This window comes from Podarcis vaucheri (assembly GCF_965113315.1).
Source record: "Podarcis vaucheri genome assembly, chromosome: 5".
NCBI classification, from domain to species: Eukaryota; Metazoa; Chordata; class Lepidosauria; order Squamata; family Lacertidae; genus Podarcis; species Podarcis vaucheri.
Window position 1 is genome coordinate 89526825 of NC_138763.1, and position 26784 is coordinate 89553608.

Below are 26784 nucleotides of genomic sequence, written 5' to 3' on the forward strand. Positions count from 1 at the left end.
ATTTTCTCCTGGTTGTTGGAACCCTTTGCAGCAGAATGGAGTCCAGTGCAAAGAGGTGCAGTCAGACTAAAATAGTCAAATCCCCTACATGTGTTTCAGATGCTGATGTCTTTTGTTATGCTAGTCAGATGCCTACTGTTACAGGCAAGTCAGGAACCTATAAACGACCACCTGTTGGCCGTATCTTAAGAACATTGAAGCCTGGTTGTTTATAGGGTTGTTAACAAAAATAGATGCAAAATGTTTTGTGCAGTAACATCCCTGGCAGTAATCTCTGATGTATGGATGTGGGGATGGTATGCTGGTGCTGTCTAGTAAACACTAATTTAGCACGAGCATGTGAACCAAAAATAGGATAAAAGTAAAACATGTAGCTAAGATGCCAAAAGCAGGAAAAGAGTGAAAGTTTGAGTCTGCAGTTAGTATCAAGGTTTTCATATATGACATGATAACATGACAGATACTGGTAACCTGGATTCACTTTGTGTAAATGTACACTCATTTAAGACGTTGTGTCTGTCCCGAAGAAATAATGTGAGCTTATGTAAAAGTTGACCTTTAACTTTCCTCCTATCCTAGGGTATCTTTAACCAGTTTCAGTGCAGCAGTGAGAAAGTGTTGCCATCTGATGCTCTTCGTAGTGCTCTTGCAAAGACTTTTCAAGATGAACAGCGTTTCCAGTTGGGCATCATGGATGATGCTGCCGAATGCTTTGTGAGTATGACTTCTGTGGAATAGCTGAAAATTCTTGTAGGAAAGAATGCCTTGCCTTGCTAAGCACAAACTAGCAGATAAAAACCCCATATTCTCAAATGGGAAGTGGTTTTTTCATATTAATAATAAGTATTTTACAGCAGAGGTAGTAGTGAGGAACACTGAGCTGCTTCTAGTGAGACACTTAGGTAGGCTATACAGTGTAATAGTGAAGATAATACTGTTGCAAAAGCAGGCGAATTTAACAACTATTTTAACCCATCTAAACAGCTGCGTGTTTGTGAATAAGACTGTGAGAAAAGCCACAGTTTGGGGCTTAAATAACGATAGCATTAAATTCTACTAAGGATATAGTTTAGCCTTCACTCTCTTGCTCTCTCGCTGCTTAAGTAGAAGCATAATTTTAAAATTTCAGATCTTTGAATCTCTTACATAAATCCGTCAAACATCCATTGTTCGAGAAACAATCATGGCAGCTGTTAAGAGAGTGATCTTTCTTGAATTCAGAGACAGTACTGGCCAAGTCATTGTGTTAATTTTACCAGGAAGAGAAAGTGTTATATCTGGCATAATCTGATGTCTCTGCTTGGTGCCTAGTGGGTTGCATCTGCTCCCTTATTTTGTTATTTTAAATGATTCTTGCCACTAACACCTGCCATATATTTACCCTTTTCTTTTAAAAAAACCCTATAACTAGTTAAGGTTTTGAGGTACAGTATTTCTTCTGTTTGGAATGCCAGTGTTTTGTGTATCCGTGTTTCCTCTGACTTTTGGTGCATAGTGTCCAGATTTAATTGAACTGGGAAATCTTAGTTGATATGGCTCCTGTTTCCCTGTGATTTTGGCTAGGTTTGTGAAGCTGCTTTTCTATATCTGCTGGTGAAAAGGGGGGAAGTAATATTAATTGGCAGTCACTTCCATATTGCGTACCCATACTCACAATAGTAAAAGGATATGTCATAACTGGTTATATAAAACCCACCTGTAATGTTTGGTAGCTAAAACTGGAAAAGGCTAGGAACTCAAGACTTGCCAAGCCAGTTTATAAATGCTAACAAATACAGTACGGTGGTGCCCCGCAAGACGAATGCCTTGCAAGACGAAAAACTCCCTAGACGAAAGAGTTTTGCGTTTTTTGAGTCGTTCCGCAAGACGAATTTCCCTATGGGCTTGCTTCGCAAGACGAAACGTCTTGCGAGTTCTTACGAGTTTGTTTCCTTTTTCTTAAAGCCGCTAAGCCGTTAATAGCTGCTAAGCCGCTAAGCCGTTAATAGCCGCTAAGCCGCTAATAGCCGTGCTTCGCAAGACGAAAAAACCGCAAGACGAAGAGACTCGCGGAACGGATTAATTTCGTCTTGCGAGGCACCACTGTATACAGTTTGTGTCATCACAAAATGTGATATTTGCTAACCTTGCAAGCTGGTAGGCTGGCATAAAGGTTGTGGATGGAGAATGCAAATAGGTTCCCACTTAAACCTTATAACAACTTCATTACTTCACTTTCTTTCCTTAAAAGGTATGTCAATACTACTTAAGCCAATATTATATGTACTTGAGAAATCACTGAACAAAAGATAATAACGTTATACCAGGTCAGTAAGCAGATAGCTAGGCTCTGCCTGTCACCCTTTGTCAGCCCACTATTTAGATGCTGCTTTGTATTTCAGCCAAACCACTGACATTTGAATATTTGTCAAAAATAATAATGGCAAAACCTGAAGATTTGGTGTAACATCCAATATGGATGGAATACAGGATAGCTTTCTGAGTTACATTAACTCATTCTTGACATTAGCTGTCAAGCTCCTAAATTCTTAAATAAATTTAGAATACTTAGAAGGTACATCCCACCTGACCCTAAAATGTCACCTTTCATTATTTGTCTTTCTGAAATTGTTTAATAATTCTTATTTCCATTTCCTCTCTCCCTGGCTACAGGAAAACCTCTTAATGCGGATTCACTTTCACATTGCAGATGAATCTAAAGAAGACATCTGTACTGCCCCACACTGCATTTCACATCAGAAGTTTGCAATGACCCTATTTGAGCAGGTATGGTACAACATATCCATCCCAAACCAATTCAGTCCTGTGATATAGAAATGTGGAAATGTGCATGAGAAACTGTTTTCAGTTTTGACTACTGACGGTTTTTATTTCTCTGATTTAGTGTGTTTGTACCAGTTGTGGTGCCACCTCTGACCCACTGCCCTTTATCCAGATGGTACATTATATCTCGACCACTTCACTCTGGTGAGTCTCACTTCTTTGCAATGGAAAAGAAAAGGAAAAAAATTCCCTTTGTGTCAGGAGTCTTATCTACATAACATACCATATATGTTATGTATATTATTGATAATTAGCCCCCAGTTCATGATATAATAATACTTTTCAGATATTTTTATTTATATTATTTATTATATTATTTATAGTATATTATATTATTTATATTATAAAAGCATTTATATACAGTCATACCTCGGGTTGAAGTAGCTTCGGGATGAATATTTTCGGGTTGCGCTCCGCAGCAACCCGGAAGTAATGGAGCGTGTTACTTCCGGGTTTCGTCGCTCATGCATGTGCAGATGCTCAAAATGGCGTCACGTGCATGCGCGGAAGCAGCGAAACGCGACCCATGCATGCGCAGATGCACAGTCGCGTGTTACGTTTACTTCCGGAAGCGAACGGGGCTCTGGAACGGATTCCGTTCGTATCCAGAGGTACCACTGTATCTCCTTTTGGCTCTCAAGAGGACGCCCCTCCCTGTGTTTTACAGCACTAAAATTATACAGTGGTGCCTCGCAAGACGAAAAGAATCCATTCTGTGATTCTCTTCATTTAGCGGTTTTTTCGTCTTGCGAAGCAAGCCCATTGACGGATTAGCGCTATTAGCGGCTTTTAGCGGCTTATCTGCTGATCGGATCAGCTGATAAGCGGCTTAGCGGCTTAGAAAAAGAGGGGGGAAAGGAAAAAAAACCAGCAGGAACTCGCAAGACATTGTCGTCCTGTGAAGCAAGCCCATAGGAAATTCGTTTTGCGAAGCACCTCCAAAACAGAAAACTCTTTCGTCTAGCGAGTTTTCCGTCTTGCGAGGCATTCGTCTTGCGGGGCACCACTGTAATAGGCGCTTGGTGGATCATGCCCATCTCGTCCCGCATCCTGTTCTCACAGTGACTGACTTGCAAGGAAACTTGCAAGCAGGATTTAAGCATTCTCCCCTCTTGTGGTTTCCAGCAGCTGGTATTCAGAAACATTGCTGCCTTAAACTGTGGAGGCAAAGCTAATAGCCATAGATAGCTCTCTCCTCCCAGGAATTTGTCTAATCCTTTTTAAAAAGCCATCTTGGTTGGTGGCCGTCACTGCCTCCTGTGCATAGCTGACAACGTTTCCCTTTTTTAAAGGGGAAATTCCCTTATTCCGAATAGGATTCCTCGCAAGAAAAGGGAAAAGGTGACAGCTGTGCTCCTGTGGGAGGGAGTTCCATAGTTTAACTGTGCATTGCGTGAAGAAGTGCTTTAGCCAATTAGAATTAAAATTTTAAGATATGAAAACCAGAGGGAAAATGAGATAATTTTTACACTGCACGGTGTGATTTGATTAAATATACAAATTAAACAACGTGTGGACAAGAAATACCTACAACTTATATTGCAATATGGTGTAGACAAGCGGGCACTGCTCATTAGCTCACTGCTATTATTCTGTGTTTTCCAAGTTGATTCGTTGAACAATTCATTGAACTGGTTTATTGTAATCGCTTCATTATTATGTTCGGTAAAATAATATGTTTAGTATTTTACACCTCCCCCCCGTGGCCCTTTTTTTTGTCAGTCGTCTCATGTTTTATGATTTATGTGTGTGCAATTTTGTAACAGTAAAATGATAAATAAAATATAACAAACAGAGAGCATTAAATCAAGCAACAAAAACAAAGCTGCAAGCAGGTAGGAATTAAAATAAATCAAAGGCATGGCAAATTAAGAAGACTAATCACTTGCCTAAAAATCATTATTGAGGAGGCTTGTCTCTTGGGAGGGAGTTCCATAGCTGAGGGGCTGCAATAGAGAATCTGATATTTTTTGCATTTTAATTGGCACAAATGTGGCTTTGAGTATTTTAGAAAAGGCAGCATGATATAGGAAAGAAAATGATTAAAACAATGTGTTATAAGTATTCACCCTTGAGGAACTTGTTACTGTATGTTTACATGACTAACAAGTTCCTTTCTGATCAAATTAGTAACTAATCTCTTCCCTTTCTCTGTTACTGTAGTCTTCCTCCCAATCGACATTAAATGTAAGCTCTTTGGGGGGAAGGATCTGTCCTCCTTGCTTAACTTGTTTTCTAAAGCGGTGTGTATTCTGAAGCTTTTATCCAAATATTATATTGCAAGAAATGCACACAAAAATTGGCTATAAAATCTTAAGAGATTTCAATTAGTTTTCAACATTTGTAGGATGTGGAGGAGCAGGATAGTGTATCCAGTACAGGGCAGTGAGCCGGCCATTAAATCCTTCATTGCTAAAAGCATCGCTCAGATGCACATTAGATTCTGAATCATATGTTGCCCATGCACATGTTTCTGTTCAGCTTGTGAGTTTGATTTTTAAGCTGAGACTCTGTACTTCTACACCAGATCTTAGGATAAATACGCTTTATTAAAGTATTGATCACAGACCAAAGTCTAATGTTTTTAATTCTTGCTCTATACATTTCCCCCCTCAACTTAAAGCAATCAGGCAATTTGCATGCTGGAAAGACGGGAGAAACCCACTCCAGATATGTTTGGAGAGCTGCTACAAAATGCCAGCACCATGGGGGACTTGAGAAACTGTCCGGTGTGTATATGCTGTTTTCCTTTAATAGAAGCAGTAGACTGAATGGTATCTACTGAAATCTGTGTCTACCTGTATCTAATTGTAGAATCCGCCATGTCTTAATTCATCAGCCTACTAGAAATAGTAGAAAATATTGCTGGTTTCATAATGGAAATTGTACAAGTTTGTGTATGACTGTCAATTGTCAATATTGTCAATGTTTTAACTGGGTGAGGTTTTCTGACTCCCTCCTTGTTTCATATTGTTAGTTTACTTAAACTCACAGTGGGTGCTTTCAGCCAAGGAAACCTGCACCACGTGCACTCGTATTTACTTTGTGAATCAGTTACATTTCAAGCCCTTTCTGTCTTAGAGCAATATATTTAGGGTGGAAAGAGGTCAGGATTTGAGAGGATACGAAACAACAGGAAGCCGCATTAATTCCAGTTTTAGTTAACCTGGGACTTTATTTGTTACTCTTTTTTTCAGAGCAACTGTGGGGAAAAGATTCGCATTCGTCGTGTACTGATGAACTCTCCCCAGATCATCACTATTGGGCTGGTGTGGGACTCCGATCACTCTGATCTGGCTGAGGATGTAATTCACAGCCTGGGCACCTGTCTTAAACTGGGAGATGTAAGTCCATTGCATTCTATGGCAATACTGTATGCCTCTTCTCCTTTTTTTGTTTTAGTTTATGCCAGTGCTGTTAAATTTTTGTTCCTTTTTACTATCAAATGGACTGCATGGGCTAGATTTAAGGTTGAGCTAAATAGTTAACTTCCTTTCTTTTCTTTTTAAAAGAAAAAATAATAATGACCTTTCAGTAGTTTTTAGATGTAATTTTCATACAAAAGACAATACAATTTTTGCTTTTTCCTCTCCTTTTTTAAAAGCTTTTCTTCAGAGTAACTGATGACAGAGCAAAACAATGTGAACTGTATTTGGTTGGAATGATCTGTTACTATGGAAAACATTACTCTACCTTCTTCTTCCAAACAAAGATCCGCAAGTGGATGTACTTTGATGATGCTCATGTCAAAGAGGTAAGAAAATTAGATTTGTTTATCTGAAAGTTCAGTAAAGACGTTTGGGTGTTTGTGAGAATGTGGGTCTATTTTGTGTTTCCTAAAGATTTTTAGATCAATTTAGGATGGGTTTTCACGTTTCAGCTCTGTAATGGGAATTGGGGTTGCTTGTGCTTAAACTGCAAACTGCTCCAAGCTAGGGGTATAGCTAAACCTTTCCCGGGTTTGACAGCCCTTACAACGCGACTGTCTCAGTCACTGGCAGAATCCGTCAGTGGGCGTCTCCTAAATTTCCTCCAACATAAAAATTCTTTGACACCAAGTCTCCGCCTAGATTCTCTGCGCGGAAGCCTTCTGCACAGCGTGGGCGTGCCAAGCGGAGGTCCTGGGCTCTCTCCGCTGATTTCACTAGAAGAGTCTCGGAGCCTCCCCTCCGCCTTGCTCTCAGCTTCCCCTTTCTCCCTGGTGTCCCCTGGATTTCCTTCCCCCGTGGAAGCTCTCTCTCTCTCCTTGCTAGTTCCCTCCCCTGCATCACTGGAGCATCTTACCTCTCCTCTTGCCTCTGATGGCGGTTCCCTGACAAGCTCATACTTGCTTCACATCATGCAACTTGTTCTTGCACGGCTTTCATTTATTTCCAGGGATCTCGTGCTGGAAACGTGCAAAGTAAGCTGTGCTCATTGCTTCTAAAAGTGTCACTCACTAGGAAGGTACTTTATTTTTGAGAGCAGAGGCTGGTGTTCATGTAGCGGCTGCTATATGGAGGGCATTTTAAATCACTTCATGCAGTGGCTCTCCATGTAGAGAATGGTTACAGATTATTATTCTAGGGACAACTGCATATCATTTGAATAAAACAGAAATGGGCTACCTCCCTTTAGCAATATGTGTTCTGGTCCATATATCTAGAGAGCTGTGCAGGGCAAAGGCAGGTTCTTATAGAAAAGTGATCACTTAAAAAGGAAAAAGAATGATGAGTGTGAGGGTAGGGTACCAGAGAAACATGGAGGGGGGAAGAAAAAATAGGAGGCTTACTTAACCACATCTTCCTTTTGACTATACACAATGGATGCCCTTTCTGATATATGTTCCCCCCGCAGCATGTGTAATATTTGGTTGTGTGATATATGAGTGGTATTTCTTTCTACGTTTGCATTGTCCATTGCTGAAATTGTTCCTGGCTGGCAGTGCTGCTTGTGTCTACATTTCAAATACCTGTGGACTTGTATACAGCACAGCCACCAATGCCTGATATCATGACACTTGGTGCATTGCTCAGAGTGCAACATTTGGGTTACTTGTTTGCCTTCCTGCATCAGGTTGGAACCCTTCAATTTATAAGCTTTAGTCTTATTCCCTTCTTCTCAGGTGTTTCTGTACAGCTGGCTTTTGCAAAGCTTGTAGCTGAATGAATCATAAATAGCTTATGTAGTTCACCCATCAGTGGCCTGTCCCAGCTGGTTCCCCATTCTTGTTCTTTCTGCAAAATGAAATACAACAGACTGTAGCAGATGTTGGCTAGTGCAAACATGCCATCACTTAAGCATGCTGTTTCCTAATTAGAAGTTCTTCTCTCTTGCTGCTCTGGATGAAGTACTTGCCATGAAATCTATCATTTTGAGCATACAGTTCACTTTGATATTCTCTATGGTTCTCATCTTCTGTTCCTACTTGTCAAAAGCCAAAAAGTAACAAAAGGAACATCCTATTGCAATGTGAATATTCACAACCCCTAAAAGAGGAACTTTACCTCTTTAATTTATTTTTGGTTGTCTTTCTCTGCCGTAAAATACCTGTATTTAAAAAACATCCCTGTGTAAGGATAAAATGCATTTTAAGGTGTTTGCTTCAGTGCATGTCTGTGAAGTACAGGTGGTGACCATTTTGCATGGGGGTTCCGTTCTTGGCCCCCATGTGCATTAGCGGAGTGTACATAAGCCTGCCCCACCCTGTTCTGCCACCCATTCTGCTCTCTTCTGGGTCCAAAAGGACCTGCAGATCAATTGGACATGTGCGTAATGGTCAGCACCTGTACGAAACAGAGTAGTGGTTATTGGAACGCTCAGAATGCTACTTGTATTTTGCATGCTGTACAAATCCTTTTCTGTATATTCATTCTGATGGACATCAACCCTTTGATCTTGAAAGTATGTGCAACTCAGATTTAAACAATTAAGAGGTTTTATCAACAGTAAATACTCCATTGGCATATCATTTTCATTTTTAAGGCTTTTCGACTCATTTTATATCTCGGAACGTTACTCCATTGCTACATTAAATCTTTTGTATGTAAGTTCATAATGGTCAATCAACATTTGATTCCTGCCTGCCTCTCTGCCAAGACCAATGTCTTTATCATATTATGGTGGCAAAGGAGGGAGGCTGAGCAATTCTGGCAAGGGACCAGGAGATTTAGAGTAGTAGGTCCACAAGCACATCCAAAATCCTATTGGCTCATGCCAGCCACATGTGGAGGGTAAGGTGGTGCTTTAAGCTGGTGAAATTGGAGGACTGGGCCTTTAAGCAGATCCATGTAGCTACCCCCACCCCTACCCAGAAATTGTCCATTTCAGAATTTCCCACTGGCTACTGCTGGTGAAAAGGCTACTGCATGCTGTCCTTGTCCTCAACTACCAGCTTTTTGTCTGCATGAAGAAATGTGCTCATGAGAATACAAATTATCACTAAAATCTTTAAATCACATAGCCTTTAAGAATATCCAGTGAGGGCAATTCCAAAAGCCTAAAAGTTCTTGCTCAGGTTTGTCTTAGGAGATGCGTCCAGAAAAACCAAACCCCTCCCCAGCGAGTACTACATTTGCTCATAGAGCTTGCTGGGGAGAATAAGATTTCGTGACTTTCTCCAACTGTAAGCATTAACACTCATTCAAAAGAAATAAAAGAGAATTATTTTTAATGTAACCTAAGTTCAATGTGAATCTCCGTTGACTAATGATGTGTTAATTTTTATCATAATTCCAACTAAATGCAGGTAACCTCTACTAAGATGTGTTTTGAACTTTTCCAAAAATTTCAGATAGGTCCGAAATGGAAAGATGTTGTGACCAAGTGCATTAAGGGTCATTATCAGCCCTTGCTACTACTATATGCAGACCCGAGAGGAACTCCAGTGTCAACGCAGGACCTTCCCACACAGGTGGATCTACAACAGTATAGCAGGACCTACTATGATAGTGAAGACTCAGGTAATCTTTGAGCACTCAGAGTTTTGTGTGTATTTTTGCCCGTCACCAAGATTTATGGTGCGTTTGCCTGGTGAAATAACAGAAAGCAGAGGAGTGGCAAAGAATCCTGCTGGATAAGAGATGGTGTCAAAGTGTTCTCCAAAACTCAGTATGCAAATAAAATACCCTTTTTAATATCCAGAATTTCCAATGTGACTTGGAATCATTTGTTAATGTTAGGCTGCCGCAGTGCAGGTTGTGGCCTTCTGGTGAATCCTCAGGTGCTTAGATTTCATACTGAAAAACACAAGAGGGAACTGACAAGGACTTGCAGAGGAGCAAGGCAGAAGTCAGGGGCAAGTGATTCTCTAAATTCTTCTGCTTACTTGTTCTTTTCCCCACAAGGAATTGACCATTGCACAGGGTTAGATGACATTTCACCTGAGCCCAGTTCCTGTCTTGCAGCAGTGTCTGTTCACACAGTTGCCAATCACTGTAGGTTTGATGTTTTTGCTTTTGCCGACACTTGGTGAAGCTTTTGCAACCTACTTGTATCCTCGCCCTTTTGTCATTTTGCTGCTGAGCTACATCTTGAAGTCTACTGAATTCCTGATTTGGAAGCAGGAAATCTTCCCCTAAATTCCTGTTCTTGTGGAACAAAGGAGGGACTATTTTCTCACTTGTTTTTATGGGTTTGACTCATCATTTTTATGGGTTGGGCTCATCATTCTGAACAACAACAGCTCCACAAGGAAGGGCAAATCACGACTAGCTCTTCCTCCTTGCCTTGAAGACTGGAGGGCATACCTCAGCAGCAATTAATTCCTTCATTTCATCTTTGAGAAGAGGAATGTATGAACTAAAAATTCATTCCCCCCCCAATGCTTTCCATGTATAATGCGAGGTAGCAAAGGCCCAGGGAGATATATTCATTGTTCTCTTGAATACTTGCCACCGCTATAGCATCTTTCAGAAGCACCGTAAGAGCTTTCCATTTGATGAACTGTTTGGTGTGGCAGGGAGCTAGGTTAAAATGCTACATCTGTCCCAGTGCTATAGGATCATTTTCAGTTGATTTCGACTTACTTGCAGTAATGCATCCAGCCATGTGCCCTCTGGTCCCCTTCTCTTCCTGACTGGTTGAAGCTAGTTGGAGGAGGATGATCAGGTGGACCAAGGGTGTTGTGAACACATCATTGTGTGATGGGGTGCTGCCTGCAGACCTTAAGGAGGTGGTGGTGTTCCCTCCAACCCAATGGTGTGTAATAATAAGTACTGTCCAGTCACCAATACCCAATCTTGAACAACTTGTGTGCAGGATACTTTAAGTGCCACCTGAGTCCTTAAATACTAGCTTGATCACTCAGTTCATCCAGAGTACTGCTGTTATTTATCCCCGTGTTTCAGGAGCCAACTGGCTTCAACTAGCAGTCCAGCAGTTAGTGTTGCCAGACCCATGCTGTGGAATAGTCTTCCAGCAGAGATTCGGACATCTCTTGAAGACCTTTTAAGGTCAACAGGCTATTCAGTAGTTTAAACTTTTGCAAGATGAGATGCTTATTTTGTATTGGTTTATGCTATTTTATGTTGTATTGTACTTGCATATTTTGCTGTACACCACCTTAATATTTTAGATGAGTGGGTTTTTAAAAAATATTTTGTATGATAAGAGTTTTTTGTAAGGTAATTAAAACATTTCCTGTGCTTTTGAGGAAATTTATCAATTGCAAAAAAAAGGTTGTTCTTGGCTGCACTGAGATATGTTATTATGCACAGTGGTTGTTGTACATCATTGTATAGCACTTCTCAGTTACTGTTTTCCATCTTAGCCCTTTTCAGATTTGCCCTTCTAATTATCCTATCATTTCTTTTTATCAGGGCGTGAGCCTTCTATCGCAAGTGACACTAGGACAGACTCTTCTACAGACAGCTATCCCTATAAACATTCCCACCACGAATCTGTGGTCAGTCACTTCTCTTCTGATTCTCAGGGAACTGTCATTTACAACATGGAAAACGATGTAGCTTCACAAAGCAGCAGGGACACAGGTAATCATTTTCTTCTTTTAAGGCAAACACAAAGTTGGCCCTGTTATGAGCTACACTGAGCCACATGGCTTAAGGCAGCAGATCTGGGGTGGGGGTGATAATAATAATAATAATAATTATTATTATTATTATTATTATTATTATTATTATTATTATTATTTATACCCCGCCCATCTGGCTGGGCCTCCCCAGCCACTCTGGGCAGCTTCCAACAAAATATTAAAATACCGTAATACATCAGCTCAGTTTGTGCTGACTGAGCTCCCATATGCCTCCTGCAGGGTCACCCACCCAAGTTCAGGCGATCAAGTGTCTTATCAGAGTAGGGATTTTTCAAAGGTCTGCTGGGCTGCCAGCCTGCCTGTCAGATCCTTAGAACTGTGCTTCCCTCTCCTTATTTCTTGGGTTGGGTCTATGAAAACAAAGCCATTGAAAGATATGAGCTGGGTTTTCTGCAGCTGTAGGAAAAATCAGCAGTATCTGTCAATGGGTGGGCATTTACTATCACCCAATCTAGCTCAATTAAGGAAGGAAAATGAATGGTAGAAGGTAGGTGAGCTGAGGGGGAGCAGGTGAACACTAAGCAATGGGCCAAAAGCAATGGGAATAGTTGAAGACAAGAAACAATTTACTTTCCTTTCTTCTCTCTGTGATTCTTTGATCCACTTGCTGCTGCTTGCCTTTTGCTACCTGGTTTGTCATTCTGATGTGCGTTCCCATGCTTTGGATTATGGTCAAAGTTTTGCAACCCGCCAAGCATTGGTTATGGATGTTGTGAAAATAAACTGTTCAGAGCCAAAATAGTGCAGTGTGGCTAGTGGATCTGAACATGAAAACCCAGGTTCAAATTCCCACTCAGACATGAAGCGCTTGTGGGATGACCTTGGGCCACTCCCCCTTTCTCAGCCCAGTCTAATTCACAAGAATTTTGTGAGGATGCAGCATGGAGGAGACAACTGCCACCTTGATCTTTGTTGAAGAAATGTAAAATATAATTGCAACACATGAATGTGCTGGTGTGAAATGAATAAGGAGCTCTTTTGGATGTGGCCCAGTCTGCTCCCACACCCGCAAGAGGGAGTTGCTGAATACCGTATTTTTTGCACCACAACACTCACTTTTTCCCTCCTAGAAAGTAAGGGGAAATGTCTGTGCGTGTTATGGAGCGAATGCCTGCGGGTGATTGGGGGGATCTGCTGCAGTCGTGAGCAGAGGATCCATGGTTCCCCTTCCTTCTCTCCTCCATGGTTACAAAGCATGGCTCCTCAGGATTTTTGCATTGGGCTACTCCAAACTCACTGTCAGATCACATGTTTGTGGCCACAGCATGAACCACAAAAATCATATATCCACTATTTCATTTAGAATATTTTTTTTCTTGTTTTCCTCCTCTAAAAACTATGTGCATGTTATGGTCTGGTGCGTGTTATAGAGCGAAAAATACAGTAATTAAAACACCAGCAACACAGCATTACACAAAATATATTCAAAACAATGTGTTGTTTCCCCCACACCAGGCTTTATTTCCGTTGGTTCTGTTTTCATGGTTTGCAAATGTTTGAAGTTTTAAATATGCTACAGTAATAGGCTCCCAGCCCTAATAAGAGAGGAAGGTGAGCCAGAAAAGGGAGCTGAAGCAGGTATCACTTCTATGTAAACATGTAATTAGTTGCAATTAACTAATTCACCCTGTGCATCCTTACCTGCTGAGTTACCTGGTGCCCTGTGTAGTTCCCATGGTGATCAGAAGAGTTCATGCTGGGTCCAGTATATGTAATCTTTGTATCTATAAGTTCTTTTGGTTGCCATGGGAACCATATAGGCTGGTGAACAGCGAACATGAAATCTTTTTCTTTCAAAATATTAATGTTTAAGGACTTTCTCAAAGCTTGCCCTTGTCAAAATTTTGTATTGTTTCATCTCTAAATTTCAGGTTCACTTATTACTTTCCCTTGAAGTAGTGGGAGGGGCGGTTATCTCCTCCTATTGGCTATGGGTAAATCTAGTTGCTGGGGCTCCGTTAGAAAGAGAGTTGTAGGCAGATAGTGATGCAAAGATATGTTCCAGACCTTATGGGCAATTTTAAAAAGTAACATCATCGTTGTTGTTGTTGTTTCAATGCCACTTTTATAGAAACAAATCTAAAGGCATTTTACAAAACCTTAAAACATCAAATAAAACCGTGCAGAATAAAGCAAATCACTGCATCCAGATGACATCTACTCTCAGAGAGGACTTAAATAGCTCAGATAGGAAGCTGTTGATCTGACAAAAATATGTAACTTTCCCCTAAGATTGGTCTTCATAACGATGGACTAGAAAATGGCGATTGCAGTGCTCTTTCTTTTTTTAAAGTAATGGGGTGGGTGGCGGTGGCGAGGAATGCAGAAAACTGCAAGCCAGTTAGCTTAGCATCTATTCTAGGTAAATTGTTGAAACACACATTGCTAAAGAAAAATTTATCAAGCACATGGAATAGAGTGATGGACAAATCTTGCTGAAGAAGGATCAATATGATTTTTCTAAGACAAATTTTATCTCACTAACTTTTTAGATTTTTGTTAAGAGTTCCAGTGAGCCCGCCGATCTTCTTTTAATTGGGGGAGGGAGGGAATCTGGAATGGCACAGCCATTGCTGAGAGCAGAAATGCTCCAAGGAGTTTTTTCTGATCAGTTTGTACAGCTGGCTGATGACACAGTGAGTCAATGCCAGGACTAGGGCACAGCAGAGGCATTTGGGATATTATGTTGGGAATGCTAAGAAGGTAGTCAGGAGAGAAACCAAGCTATAATGTAGCAAGCTTGATCATCTGTGGTAAGACTGGAAGTATAACCATAGTTTGTTAACCAAAGCATGACTTAGTGTCACATGCAAACCAGACCATTGTTGGGTGGGGGGTAAGTAAAGGACAGATGATGGGAGCTGTATGAAATTATGCATGGTATGGAGAAAGTGGATAGAAACCCCTTGGGGTTATATCCAGGGTCATCTGGAGTAGATGGATGGTGGGAGATTCAGGACAGGCAAAAGGAAGTACTTCACAAAACACACAGTTATACTTCAGAATTCCCTTCATAAAATATTACCATTTTGATGGCCACTAATTTAGACAGCTTTAAAAGGTCATTGAACAAATTGATTGAGGATAAGGCTAGCCATGTCTCCTAATCATGACATCTGTACCAGGCCTCTGAATAGGAGATGTTGGAGAACAACTGTGGCAGAGGACTGTTGTGTTCAGGCTCTGCTGATGGGCTTCCCATAGGCACTTGACTGACCACAAACAGGATGGTGGACTATATAGGTTTTTGGTCTCATCCAGCAAGGCTCTTCCTACATTCTTTGCATACCGTGTTGTTATAGAAGAGCTCAGTTAGGGAAAGGGAATATATATGTATTTGAGAAGATGAGAGGAAGTTCTTCTGAGCTGTAAGGCAGAACTGCAAGGAAACAAAACTAGAAAATGACCCCTTCCCCTTCTTGTTACATACATTATTAAATGTATTTTCAGCCTTTTCAGACTTGATTTCCCCTCCCCCCCATTATTATCTTACACAATATGCTGAATTTCTGAACTGGGGTGGCCAACCTCTGACTTTCCTAGATGTAGCTGGACTCTAGTTCCCATCAGCTCTAGTAGTCAGGAAAGATGGCAGTTGTAGTCTAGCAACATCTGGACCAAACACAGGTTCTCCACCCCTGTTCTCAACTGGGCTGATAGGTGTGGTATGATACCAAGAAAAGACCATAAGTGCAGCAGGAGGAAGAGTGAAACATAGGTATTCACATTCGCTTGGAGAGATGCATGAATTTTGTCTGTTAGTATGGTAGTACTGAAAGGTGCTAGTGGCCCCGGAGGATTTTGAGCCAAAGCTCAACGCATTGCCTCCTGTCCCTCTGTATTAGCTGTTTAACTTACCACATCTAGATGGATAGTTGCTTTTATTATACTGTAACTCTTCACTTACTGAACTGATACACTTACTGAAAGCTATTCGTTTTACTCAGTTCTAGCATTAACCGGCAGTTTGTGGGGAGTGAAAAAGGTCTGCTATTCTTAGAATGCAACACAGCCAATTGGAATGCTCTTTCCATCTGAAGTATATTCTTTTCTTTCAGGACACCTGACTGACAGTGAATGTAATCAGAGGCATATTTCCAAAAAGGGCTCGCTGACAGACCGCAAGAGGAGTTCCAGCAGGTCTCGGAAAAAGGGAGATGAATCACAGCCGTCAGGATATCACAGTGAAGGCAAGAAGAATGGTTTAATTCTTCTGTGTGTCTGTCCAGCATAGATTGAATCTCTTCTTTTGCCTCTGCCAGTTTAGAGAGATGATAAAAGTACGGTTAATTTAAAAGAAAGTTATGTAGCTCATACTGTCTTCTGCTTCTATTCTTGAGCTGCAGGGGAAACATTGAAGGAGAAACAAGCCCCCAGAACTGCCCCTAAGGCATCCAGCAGTACCAGCAGGCTGAGGGAATTTAAAGAGACTGTCAGCAACATGATCCACAACAGACCATCACAGACAAGCCAGGGCTCTCCACGAACAGGAAAGGATCAGGCTGAGATACAGTCACTGCCCAGAGCTCTGCCTGCTCTGTCTCGAGACTGGGAAATGGAGAGCACAAGCAGCGAATCCAAATCAAGTTCTTCTAGCAAGTACCGTCCAACTTGGAGACCCAAAAGGGAGTCACTGAACATAGACAGCATCTTCAATAAAGAAAAGAGGAGACAATGTGGTTACACACAACTCAGCCCCTTCTCTGAGGATTCAGGTAAGAATTTGGGAGAGGTGTGGGTTGGGAGAGTATGAAAAATGCATTCTTTTTTTTATTAGTCACTGTTTAGAAACAACTGATAACATTCTTAACTAGTATGCATAGCCAGTACATTTTCTTACACTGTATCAGATGAATCGGTGAGGGAAGCCTGTGCCATTTTGACCCTGTGAACAACGTGTTTGCTGAAATATTTCAAACACACTCAAAGGTCTATATTTTCATTGTGAGAGGTCCTTTCGTCATCCCCTTCCACTTGTCTATGCAAAACACAGCAGTCATATTTTGCTTTTTCCTGCTGTACAGTAATTTAGGACGCTAGATTAGAAAAGCAATTGAGGACAGCTACTCACTACTGTTTCTGTTGAATCTCTCTGACAGTGAAATTGACTGATACAGAATCAGCGAGTGCCTAACCCTGGTTTGCCTCGAATAGAAAAGCCCTTTAATTGTCAAACCAAAACCCAGTCTTCAGTAAGGAAACATCAGAAACTATATTCTCCGTGTGAAAATGGAAGATGGGCGTACTCGCTAATCCTGCTCCTGCTTATTCATAATGGTTAGGGATGCAAACTATTTTTTTTTAAGCAAGAAACCTGCACAAGGAATGGTGAAGACATTTTGAAGTGGTCTCCACTTCAGAGGTTTCAGAATTAGGGTTGCTTGGATTTAGGATGAAAAAAATTGAGGCTGTTTAATGGTGTAGCAATTGGATGGGAAGGAGGTAGTGGAAATTATTGATACGCTCTATAAGAATTGGAAATTGCTGAGAATTCAATAGAAATAGGAAGACAGGCATCTTTCTAGGTGAATTAAAGAAATCGAGACGGGAAGGATTGATTTACATAACCAATTTCTATCACCAAGTAGAAACAACTCATTTAAAGCATTTGTTTTAATTAAAACTAATTTATTTAGATGCTTCTTTAACATGAATATAGCCTTTGTGCAAACTCAGGTCCACCCTCCAAGATTCTGAAATACTTTAATAAAACGTTATACAGTGCACTGCTTATTTTTAGATAATAAACCAATTGCAGGGATCAGGTAGTTGCAAAGCATAAAATAGGTGCAAAAAGGTCACTCAGATAAATCAGTGGAATAACAATTCTGACCTGACCTGGCCCCAATTTCAAGCCATAATCTAGGTATAGGATGACAGATTGTGATGATTTTCCTCACAGGACCAAAGCAAGCAGCTTTTCATCATTGTTTATGGTTGTGTTTATTGTACATCAAGAGCTACTTTCAAACATAGTGGCCATACTTGGAGCGCACAGTCCGCTAACTCATAATCTTAATTTACTAGGTATTGATCTGCACAAAAAAGATAATAAGCAGAGCACAATTAACAAGTTCTTTGCAAAGCAATGCAGGAGGTTTTGTGGCTTGAAAATACTGCTTTGGTAATTGATGAGAGCTCATTCACAACTGAGCATACCCAGTGGGTTTTTATTTACTTGCTTGCTTCATTCTGTTTGCTTAGGGTTATTTCCAGTCTCTATAGCAACTGACAATCTGTTAAGGGCAAGCTTATTTATCATGCTGATTTGTATTAAAGCCAGATTTCATTTAAACCATTTTTTAAAAATATACTTTCAATATAGCTTATTAAAAACCCCAATTTAAATCTGATTTCCAAAAAAATCGTCTTTTATCTATCATCATAGTTATGTCTTAGGGGACCTCTATAGAGTTGGGAAGAGGAGCCTGTGGTCCTGCGGACATTGTTGGATTCCCATTAGCCCCAGTCACTCTGGTCAGCTATCTGGGACAATAACATCTGGAAAGCCACAAAGAAGAGAGACTGGTTGCTTACCTGCAGTTGATGTTCTTCAAGTGGTCATCTGTGCAGTCACACAGCCCTGTTGGTGCTTCCCCTCCCCCCCCCCAAAAAAAATCTGCTGGCAGTTAGAAAGAACTGAATGGAAAAGTCCTTGGCTCACCTCTTTAACCAAAGGTTCCTTGTATTTCTGGGAGGGAAGGGTAGTTGTTGGTTTTCTGGCGAAGGTTCTAGAAGGCACTGGTCCCAGCAGTGTTGAGTGCACTGATAAGAACCGAAAGAACATCAATTACAGATAAGCAATCTTTCTAGGATGCTGAATTGTATAGAGAGTGTGACAGAATAAAATTTGATTCTTCACCCGTGTTCTTTGTATCTTATCAGCTAAAGAATTTATGGAGGAGGAGCCGAAGGAGCCAATCTCCCAAACAAGATCAAACCAACCCAACAAGTATAAGCAATGGACTCTAGGTCGGGGTGCACACTATATGATGGATCAACAACCTCGTCTGATCCAAAGGATGGAATCTGGCTATGAAAGCAGCGAACGCAACAGCAACAGCCCAGTCAGCCTGGACATGCCTTTATCAGAGAGCTCCAGCACCTCCAGGTAAGTTTCATAAAAATATAACCTGGTTCCAGTTCCAGTGCTCTAAAGCTCAGTTCACACATTACCCTCGTAATATATCATCACAAGATTTCTCTGTTAACCACATTGGGAGCTTACATGGAGAGATGGTCAGTAAATTAGAATAAATTAAAAATCTGCACAGGCCTCCCAAGGGCTTTCATGGCTGCTAAATTGACAACTGAAGAAGGGTTTGGATAGGATATCCCGCTTTATCACTACCCTAAGGAGTCTCAAAGCGGCTAACAATCTCCTTTCCCTTCCTCCCCCACAACAAACACTCTGTGAGGTGAGTGGGGCTGAGAGACTTCAGAGAAGTGTGACTAGCCCAAGGTCACCCAGCAGCTGCATGTGGAGGAGCAGGGAATTGAACCTGGTTCACCAGATTACAAGTCCACCGCTCTTAACCACTACACCACACTGGCTACAGGTGCATGTGTTGAAGGGATGCTTTTCATCTCTCACTTTGCCCCATTCCCCAAGCGGGCAGGGCAGCCAACACTATACTTTGCCAACTGTGCCCCACTATCTCTTGCAAAGGAGGAACAAGGAAGTCCCAAACTGTTTTCTTTCTTGTTCTATTTGACTTTAGTTATTCCCACCCACTCTTTATGTTCTGTTCTAAACTGCAGGCAAGAGGAGCCGAGCAGCTAATATTAGAGATAACAAGGAATGATAATTGTTGGGGAGTGATTTCCTTGTTTCTCTGTGCAGGAAAACAGTGTTGCTGGGGGATAGAATTGTCCACAGTGGCCAGATAAAGAAGCTTCTGTACCTGTTAAGAGGTTAATGTATAAACTAAGCCTAGGATCTTGGAGTTTGAGATAAAATATAAATTCACTACAGTGGTGGAAGTAAACAAAACACCAGAGCCCCTTGTTCTTAATTCTAGACCATTCTATGGGAGTGCATTTTGGGGTTCTAAGGAGCCAGAATGCCATATGTGAAATACAGGATAGGTCCTTAACCTCTACTTTTAGGATCTGTATACTTCCGACTGAAAAGGTAAAAATGTTAACTAATTGAGGAAGGTATGGAAACCACCTTTTGAAGATCTGGCAGGTCTAAATCCATGGCTTCTAGGGCAAAGGCTATACAATAATACTGCGCCTATAGTGTAAAAAACACTGGGAGGGCAGGGGAGGAACAAAATGGGGAGGGGTGAGGTGGAAAGGGTTTGGACAGGTGTGGAAAGTGGGTTGGCAAAGGCCTTTGTGAGTAGGCAGGGTTGGTGTGTTAGACAAGCAAGGACAGCAGACCCTAGTAGTTCATAATAGAATAACCTTGCTTTTCTTCGGGTTAAAGAGATTCTCATATGAAGCGACCTGGAGCTTTTGTTCCTGCCTGGCGTAATATTCCCAAATCACATAGCAGCAGTATCTTGGAGGTAGAATCTGCACCAACTGCTGGTTGCTGGTCAAAGAACAAGCACGCCATCGGTAATGGTAAGGTTTTATTTTGTACTTGCAGTCCTTGGAGCATGTTATTTCTATTACTCCCTCCGCCTGCTGGTTTTCCCTCCCTCATCTCACACAAGTAGAAGGCATCAGAGCTGTGGGTATTCCTCACTGTGTCACACTAGCACAAGTTCTTAGTATTGGCGGCAGAGTATCATTGGCCCTCAACACCAAAAGAAAGTCTGGTGAAAGCAACAAGGTGGTAGCTCAAGTGACTGGGATAGGCTGTGAGGGCTCAGAGCACCTGCAGTGCGAACAGAACACACTACATACACAATTCGCTGAATAATCAGGCATATTGAGAAAGGAATGAATCTTTTCTCTTATACTTTCAGTTCCGTTTAATAGAAATGCCACTTGACACGTTTTCAGTTGTATTATTTTTGCTTGGTGCTGTGGTAGTGGGGAAAATGAAAAGCAACCACAGTCAGAAGTAGGCTGTAGTCATCCCAAAAAATACATGTTTTTTTGTAAACAACAAAGAGCCCTTGTGGTACCTTAGAGACTAACATTTGTTATGGCATAAGCTTTTGTGAACTGCAGTCCATACCATCAGACGTATGAAGCGTTATCCTAAATTGCTGGCATGGGTGGGTATCTGTCTGTAAACACACACACACACACACACACACACACACACACACACACACACACACACAAATATATTTACCAGGTAAATCACTGTTTAGATGCCTGCTTTCATTTTCAGTCTATTCTGCACTACTACATCTAGGTGCAGGAGCCTTCAGTGGTGGAGCAGTGGTCATAACCATGGTTTGTAAAAGCATACTAAACAATAGCACAAAACATTGTTTGCAAACCCGCTTCAAACTGGTTTCTGATTTGGGTTTATTGGCTGATTACAAGCTATGGTTGGTCCCATCATTGCAGCAACCACCCAGAAGTTGTAGGACTGCAACCCCCATCATTCCTTACCACCGGCCAAACTCCATGGGAGTTGTGAGAGTTGGAGTCCAACAGCCACAGAGTCCATAGGTTCCCAAGCCCTGCACTAAACATAGTTAAGCTTTATTGGTTGTGGTTTATTATGATGTCTGAACTCTGAGAGAGAGAGAGAGAGAGAGAGAGAGAGAGAGAGAGAGAGAGAGAGAGATTTAATGTAGATTGATCTGAATTAGCAAAAGGAAATGGGGTTGGTGAGAAGCCCAAGGAACAGCCTATGTTTTCCAGACTACCGTATTTTTCGCTCTACAAGACGCACCAGACCACAAGACGCACCTAGTTTTTGGAGGAGGAAAACAAGAAAAAAAATATTCTGAATCTCAGAAGCCAGAACAGCAAGAGGGATCGCTGCGCAGTGAAAGCAGCAATCCCTCTTGCAGTTCTGGCTTCTGGGATAGCTGCGCAGCCTGCATTCGCTCCATAAGACGCACACACATTTCCCCTTACTTTTTAGGACGGAAAAAGTGAGTCTTATAGAGCAAAAAATACGGTAATTTGGGGAACAAGAAATTGTACAGCGGTTTGGGTTTTGTGGTGAAAGAATAGAAGGTATAGGAGAGGATGCTAAAATTGCATTCCCAGCAATCAGAGAGGTATTAGTGTGGGCAGAAATAGCAGGTTTTCGCCTCCTTGATAAGTTTCATATTGGAAGTAATTGCTTGGTACAAACTTTGTATCAGCTATAGTAGATTTAAGAAAACTGACCAATTTTTTGGGGGGGAGGGGGGCAGTGTAATCCTGGAAAGAAAACGGCGTGTTTATTAACAAAATGTGGTGTTCTTGATGTTTTTTCCCTTCTCAAGGCGGGGAGGTCCTTGTCTCTTCTAAGAGTGAACTGGATGAATTACAGGAAGAAGTGGCAAGGAGGGCCCAGGAGCAGGAACTTCGAAGGAAGCGGGAAAAGGAACTGGAGGCTGCAATGGGCTTTAATCCCCGCCCAAGCAGGTTCATGGACCTGGATGAACTGCAAAACCAGGGTAACATGTATGGGCAGGCTATCCATCCTGCACAGAAGTGATAGGATTGGGGTTGGCTGATCTGTGCCTAGGATGATAAATGGGGAGAGAATGGTTTACTACAAAGATCATTTCACACCCTTTGGGGGTTGCAGTGTAACTTCTGTAGCAGTTTCATACATACTTGCAGAGTTTGTTAGATGTGTTTCAGTAGAAAAAGGAGGTCCTTAGCTTTATTGATTTCATTTCCTTTCTGTCCTATCATTGGATCCCAAAGGGCTCCAAAGGCAACTGACATTAAAATAAGTCAAATATTTTTTTACATTGGAGCTGCTATCAAAAGTGAACTAGATGAATTACTCCCAGAAGTTGTAAAACACCCAAGAATTTAAGATATATCTGGGCCATATGAAAAACAAATATACAAATTTCCACTAGAGATAATATGTTTTGTGATACCTCTTATTTTGATGTTTTTTCCCCGTCTATGTTATATCCACTTTTAAACAAAGTTCCTCAAAGTAGTTTACAGAAATGGAGTTAATAAACCAACCGCTCTAACCAGTAGTTTGAACTGAGCTTGAAAATGAACAGAGAGCTAGGGAAGCTGTTTTTAAAACCGCAAGGTATGTTCCAAACAATCAGTTCTGGTTAGTAGCGTTTTCACTGCATTGTACACAGGCTGTCATTTCTGAATAGTCTTCAAAGGGAGTCCAACATATAATATGTTGCAGTCGTTAATTTGGACGTTGCCAGGGCATAGATGACAGGTGGTTAAGCCATCTCAGTCCGGGAGGAGTCTCAGCTGGTGCTCTAGCTTTAGATAATGAAAGGGACATCTGAAGTTGGTGCTGAAATTAACAGCAGTTTCAAACTGTGAATCTGACCCTTTAGGGGAAGAAGAAACTCTCCAGAGCAGGCTGAACAAATATTCTACCTTTTCTGGACTGAGCTTCAGTTTATTAGCCCTTATCCAGTTCATTACTTCTCCTGGGTTCCATATTTAGCCCACCCACCTCCTCCCTGTATTAGAGGAAAATGAAGGATAAAACTGGGTATCCTCAACATACTAATGATACTTGCTTCTTAATCCCTGGATAGCTTAGCTGCATTTGACCCACAGTTTTCCCTCTCTTTCTCTCTGCTGTGCTTGTGATTCTGAGAAGGGTCTGCTATTCAAAATGTTGCAGAGCTAAGGTTGCTCTGCGTTAGGGAGGGGATGTTGTCTTTTGCTGAGGTGAAGCGGGGAAAGGAAACTTGAAAAGAATGTCAATGAAAACGAAGAGTGCTGCCCCCTTGCAGGGAGGACTGATGGCTTTGAGAGGTCTGTGCAGGAGGCAGATTCAGTCTTTGAAGAGTCACTGCATCAAGAGCAGAAGGGAGACTGTGCTGCAGCTTTGGCTCTCTGTAATGAAGCTATATGTAAGTAATCCTTAATTGCTTCAGCTTACCCCGCTTTTTGCAGTTTACTAATATCTAATATCATCACTTAGGAAAGTAAAACTGGACAGGTCAATGCAAACTCACAGTTGGAAAAAGCTTGTGTGTGTCTTAAAAGTGTATGGAAGCATCTTCTTTGTGAGCACCATCATCCCTGGAATTCAGTCCTAGCGTTTCCCCATCCCCTTTTCCTACTGGGGCTCCTTTTGAACTAAGGCAATAGAAAGAGGAACAAAAATGTTCCACTTGATGCCAACAGTTCTGACTGCTGTATTATTCTACCTCCTGCTTTCCAGCCGCCCGTCTCCGCCACGGCATACATTCCCCCCCAGTTCAGAGACTGGTTTCTCAAAAAGTTTAAATTCCCAAAGTACAGCATATAGCCTGATTCCCCCCCAGAAAGGAGAGAGTGTATGCTGTACCAGTTGAAATTTTGTGATGGAAGAAGAGGCATCAGTGTTTCAATAAGTTTAAGACATGTGCTGTGACTCTTGGGAACATGTGCTGCTGCATTTCTTTATTTTGATACGTTATATTTTTGATTGGCTGACTCTTTCCCCACCCTCCATTCCCTTCTTGCTGGTTAGCAAGGTTGCAGACAAACTGATTTCTAATGTCATGGCTTTGGAAGGTTGAAAGTATTTCTTTTGGGAAGTCTGTTCTCATGGATTAAAGGAAACAAGAAGGCAAAATACAGACTTCATAAAGGCTCTGGTAGCAAGTGTCCCAACTGGCTATATCTTGGATTTCATATCCTGACCAGATTCATTTGTATATAGAGTATTATTACAGTATTTGGAGCTAAACACGGCCATTTGAAATGAAACAATTAGTTGCTTCAATGCATCAGGGAGTGACCCATGTCACAGAGAAGAGGGGGTTTCCTAAAAAAAGAAAAATAACAAAACTCAGCTTCGTATCTTTTCAGTTTTGATTAACCTGTTTGGACACATAGCTAACCTGAATGTGCATTAATGGGAACGGATGCATCCTTGTGGACTCTTCTGTGGCAGTATTTGCATGTTTCTTTTTTATGTTTTTGTTGCATCTTTTGTTTTTCTCTCCCTCCCCCCCAGTTTTGTTTTTGTTTCTGCTATGTTTTCTTTTGCTTTTTAGCTAAACTAAGACTTGCCATGCATGATGCCAGCTCTAGCACTCACAGCAGAGCTCTAGTCGATAAGAAGCTGCAAATCTGTATCCGAAAAGCACGGAGCCTCCAGGATCGCATGCAGCAACAGCAGCCAGCACAGCCGCCGCCCACCCGCCACCCGCCACTGGGGGGCAACATGACCCAATCTTCAAGGTAGACTAAGAATATTGCAGTACTCCAGATCTGAATTGGGCCTGATCTGGAAAGAAGAAGTGAGCTTATATGTTCCCCGGTTTGTGTGAAACCCCTTCTTTAACTCATGCCCCCAAGCAACTTAGAATATCGTGGACCTCTCCAGGTGGTGAGAATAATTGGATTTTGTTTTTTGGTGTTGAACAGTGCAAACCCTGATCCAGAACTAGGACTACAATCCATTGAAAGGTTAATGCCTCTGTAACAGATGTGGGAAAGGTGTCTTGTTTTAATGGAAATGTTCAATTTGGCAGGGGTAGGGGGTGGAATATGCATTCTAGTGCTGAAGATGGAAGTATACATCTCATTTTTTAAAAGTCTGCAAAGTATGCACAGTGGTTGAGGAATGCTTCTCATAAGGCAGTAAGCTTGCTGGTTTTGGGGGGTTTGCTGTGCTCATTTCTAAAGGCCACTCTTCTTTCATTCTTCCAACAGGGAATAATAGTACCTCTCCTTTTTTAAAGGCTGAGAATGGTGTGGGCATAGGAGCTGAGTGAATGTTCCTTATCACTAGTGATACTGTGGATGTTGGCCAACAAGGAACCAGCAGGGGCACACAAGGAATTTTACTGCATGTGCCTAGCTAAGGGGGAATCACAACAACAAAATGACAGTTTAGATGCTGAGAAAACAAAACAGAACCACCTATAAGGAGAAAGACAGAGAGAGAGATCCACTGCAACAGCCAAGTGCAACAACTTTGCATTAATTGTACAATAAAACAATTGCCTAGTAAGGTATTTAAAGAAATTGATAGTAGTTTGCTAACCCAGGCAGGTTTTCTTCACCACAAAGAAAAAAATAATAGATAGATGACAGTACCATTTAAAAAAGGAGCCGTGTGAAGGCAAAAATAAGATGTGAATGAGTGAGAGTAAAAAAGAAGAAATGCTTTACAATACCAAGGTTGAATACGCCATGTAGATAAAAGAAAGCCCTTCTATTAATGAGTTTTGATGAGACATCTTCGGAAATCACAATGATGACCCTGCAATAGCTGTCCACAGGGTGTGTGCACCCCAGCAACCCAACACTGACTGCCATACAATCAGTTCTTGTCTGATTTCTGCAAATCCTGAATTATTATTTTTTAACCAAGTTTGTGTGTATGGAGGCTTCCTAGTCTGCAAAGTAGTTTTAGAATGTGGCACAAAGTGTTTGAGTATGTTCTTCAGTACCAATCAAATTGTCAACGCCAAGTTACAGGTACTGAACCAGGATCAATACTTATGTGGTAGCAAGCTGATTTTTAAAATTGTATCTAACGTCCCAAAATGCACACAAACTAGCAAATAAAATGTGGAAGCATGCCTTTTTCCAAACTAGTATTCAGTTAAGTCTTTAGTAGAGAGATAGTCAGTAAGTCTTTGGAAGTATCCTGACTTCTGCTCAGTTCTGGGGCATGCCGTTTATTTTTCCATGCACTGGAGGGTTGCTTCCTGTGTTCTGAAATTTGGGGACTTGGAAGCAGGAAAACTCTCTTAGTATCAAGGGGGATGAGAACCTCCCTACTCTAGTACTTCAGAAATCTGAAAAGAGACACATGTTCAAATTTTCCTCAGCTTCAACAATAGCTGTATCATATGGCCAAATTGCTTTATAGTAAAGGGCAAATAGCAATTGGGGTGGGTGTGAAGAGAGTG

At 41.4% G+C, this 26784-nt stretch overlaps 1 protein-coding gene across 6 annotated transcripts in view; it reads left to right on the forward strand.

The window, feature by feature from the left end:
- Positions 1 to 26784, forward strand: part of USP54 (ubiquitin specific peptidase 54) — a 105970-nt gene that overhangs the window by 64669 nt on the left and 14517 nt on the right. For 3 of the 6 annotated variants that reach the window (XM_082223555.1, XM_082223556.1, XM_082223557.1), the window contains exons 4-18: positions 580 to 714; positions 2653 to 2766; positions 2885 to 2967; positions 5447 to 5552; positions 6021 to 6167; positions 6428 to 6577; positions 9596 to 9764; positions 11622 to 11792; positions 15913 to 16044; positions 16201 to 16569; positions 18740 to 18965; positions 20289 to 20428; positions 22207 to 22380; positions 23662 to 23781; positions 24916 to 25102. In XM_082223555.1, coding sequence (XP_082079681.1) covers positions 580 to 714; positions 2653 to 2766; positions 2885 to 2967; positions 5447 to 5552; positions 6021 to 6167; positions 6428 to 6577; positions 9596 to 9764; positions 11622 to 11792; positions 15913 to 16044; positions 16201 to 16569; positions 18740 to 18965; positions 20289 to 20428; positions 22207 to 22380; positions 23662 to 23781; positions 24916 to 25102 — 2423 coding nt within the window. Of the gene's footprint in view, positions 1 to 579; positions 715 to 2652; positions 2767 to 2884; positions 2968 to 5446; positions 5553 to 6020; positions 6168 to 6427; positions 6578 to 9595; positions 9765 to 11621; positions 11793 to 15912; positions 16045 to 16194; positions 16570 to 18739; positions 18966 to 20288; positions 20429 to 22206; positions 22381 to 23661; positions 23782 to 24915; positions 25103 to 26784 lie in introns of all 6 variants that reach the window. The other 3 variants (XM_082223558.1, XM_082223559.1, XM_082223560.1) reach the window with 3 other exon arrangements.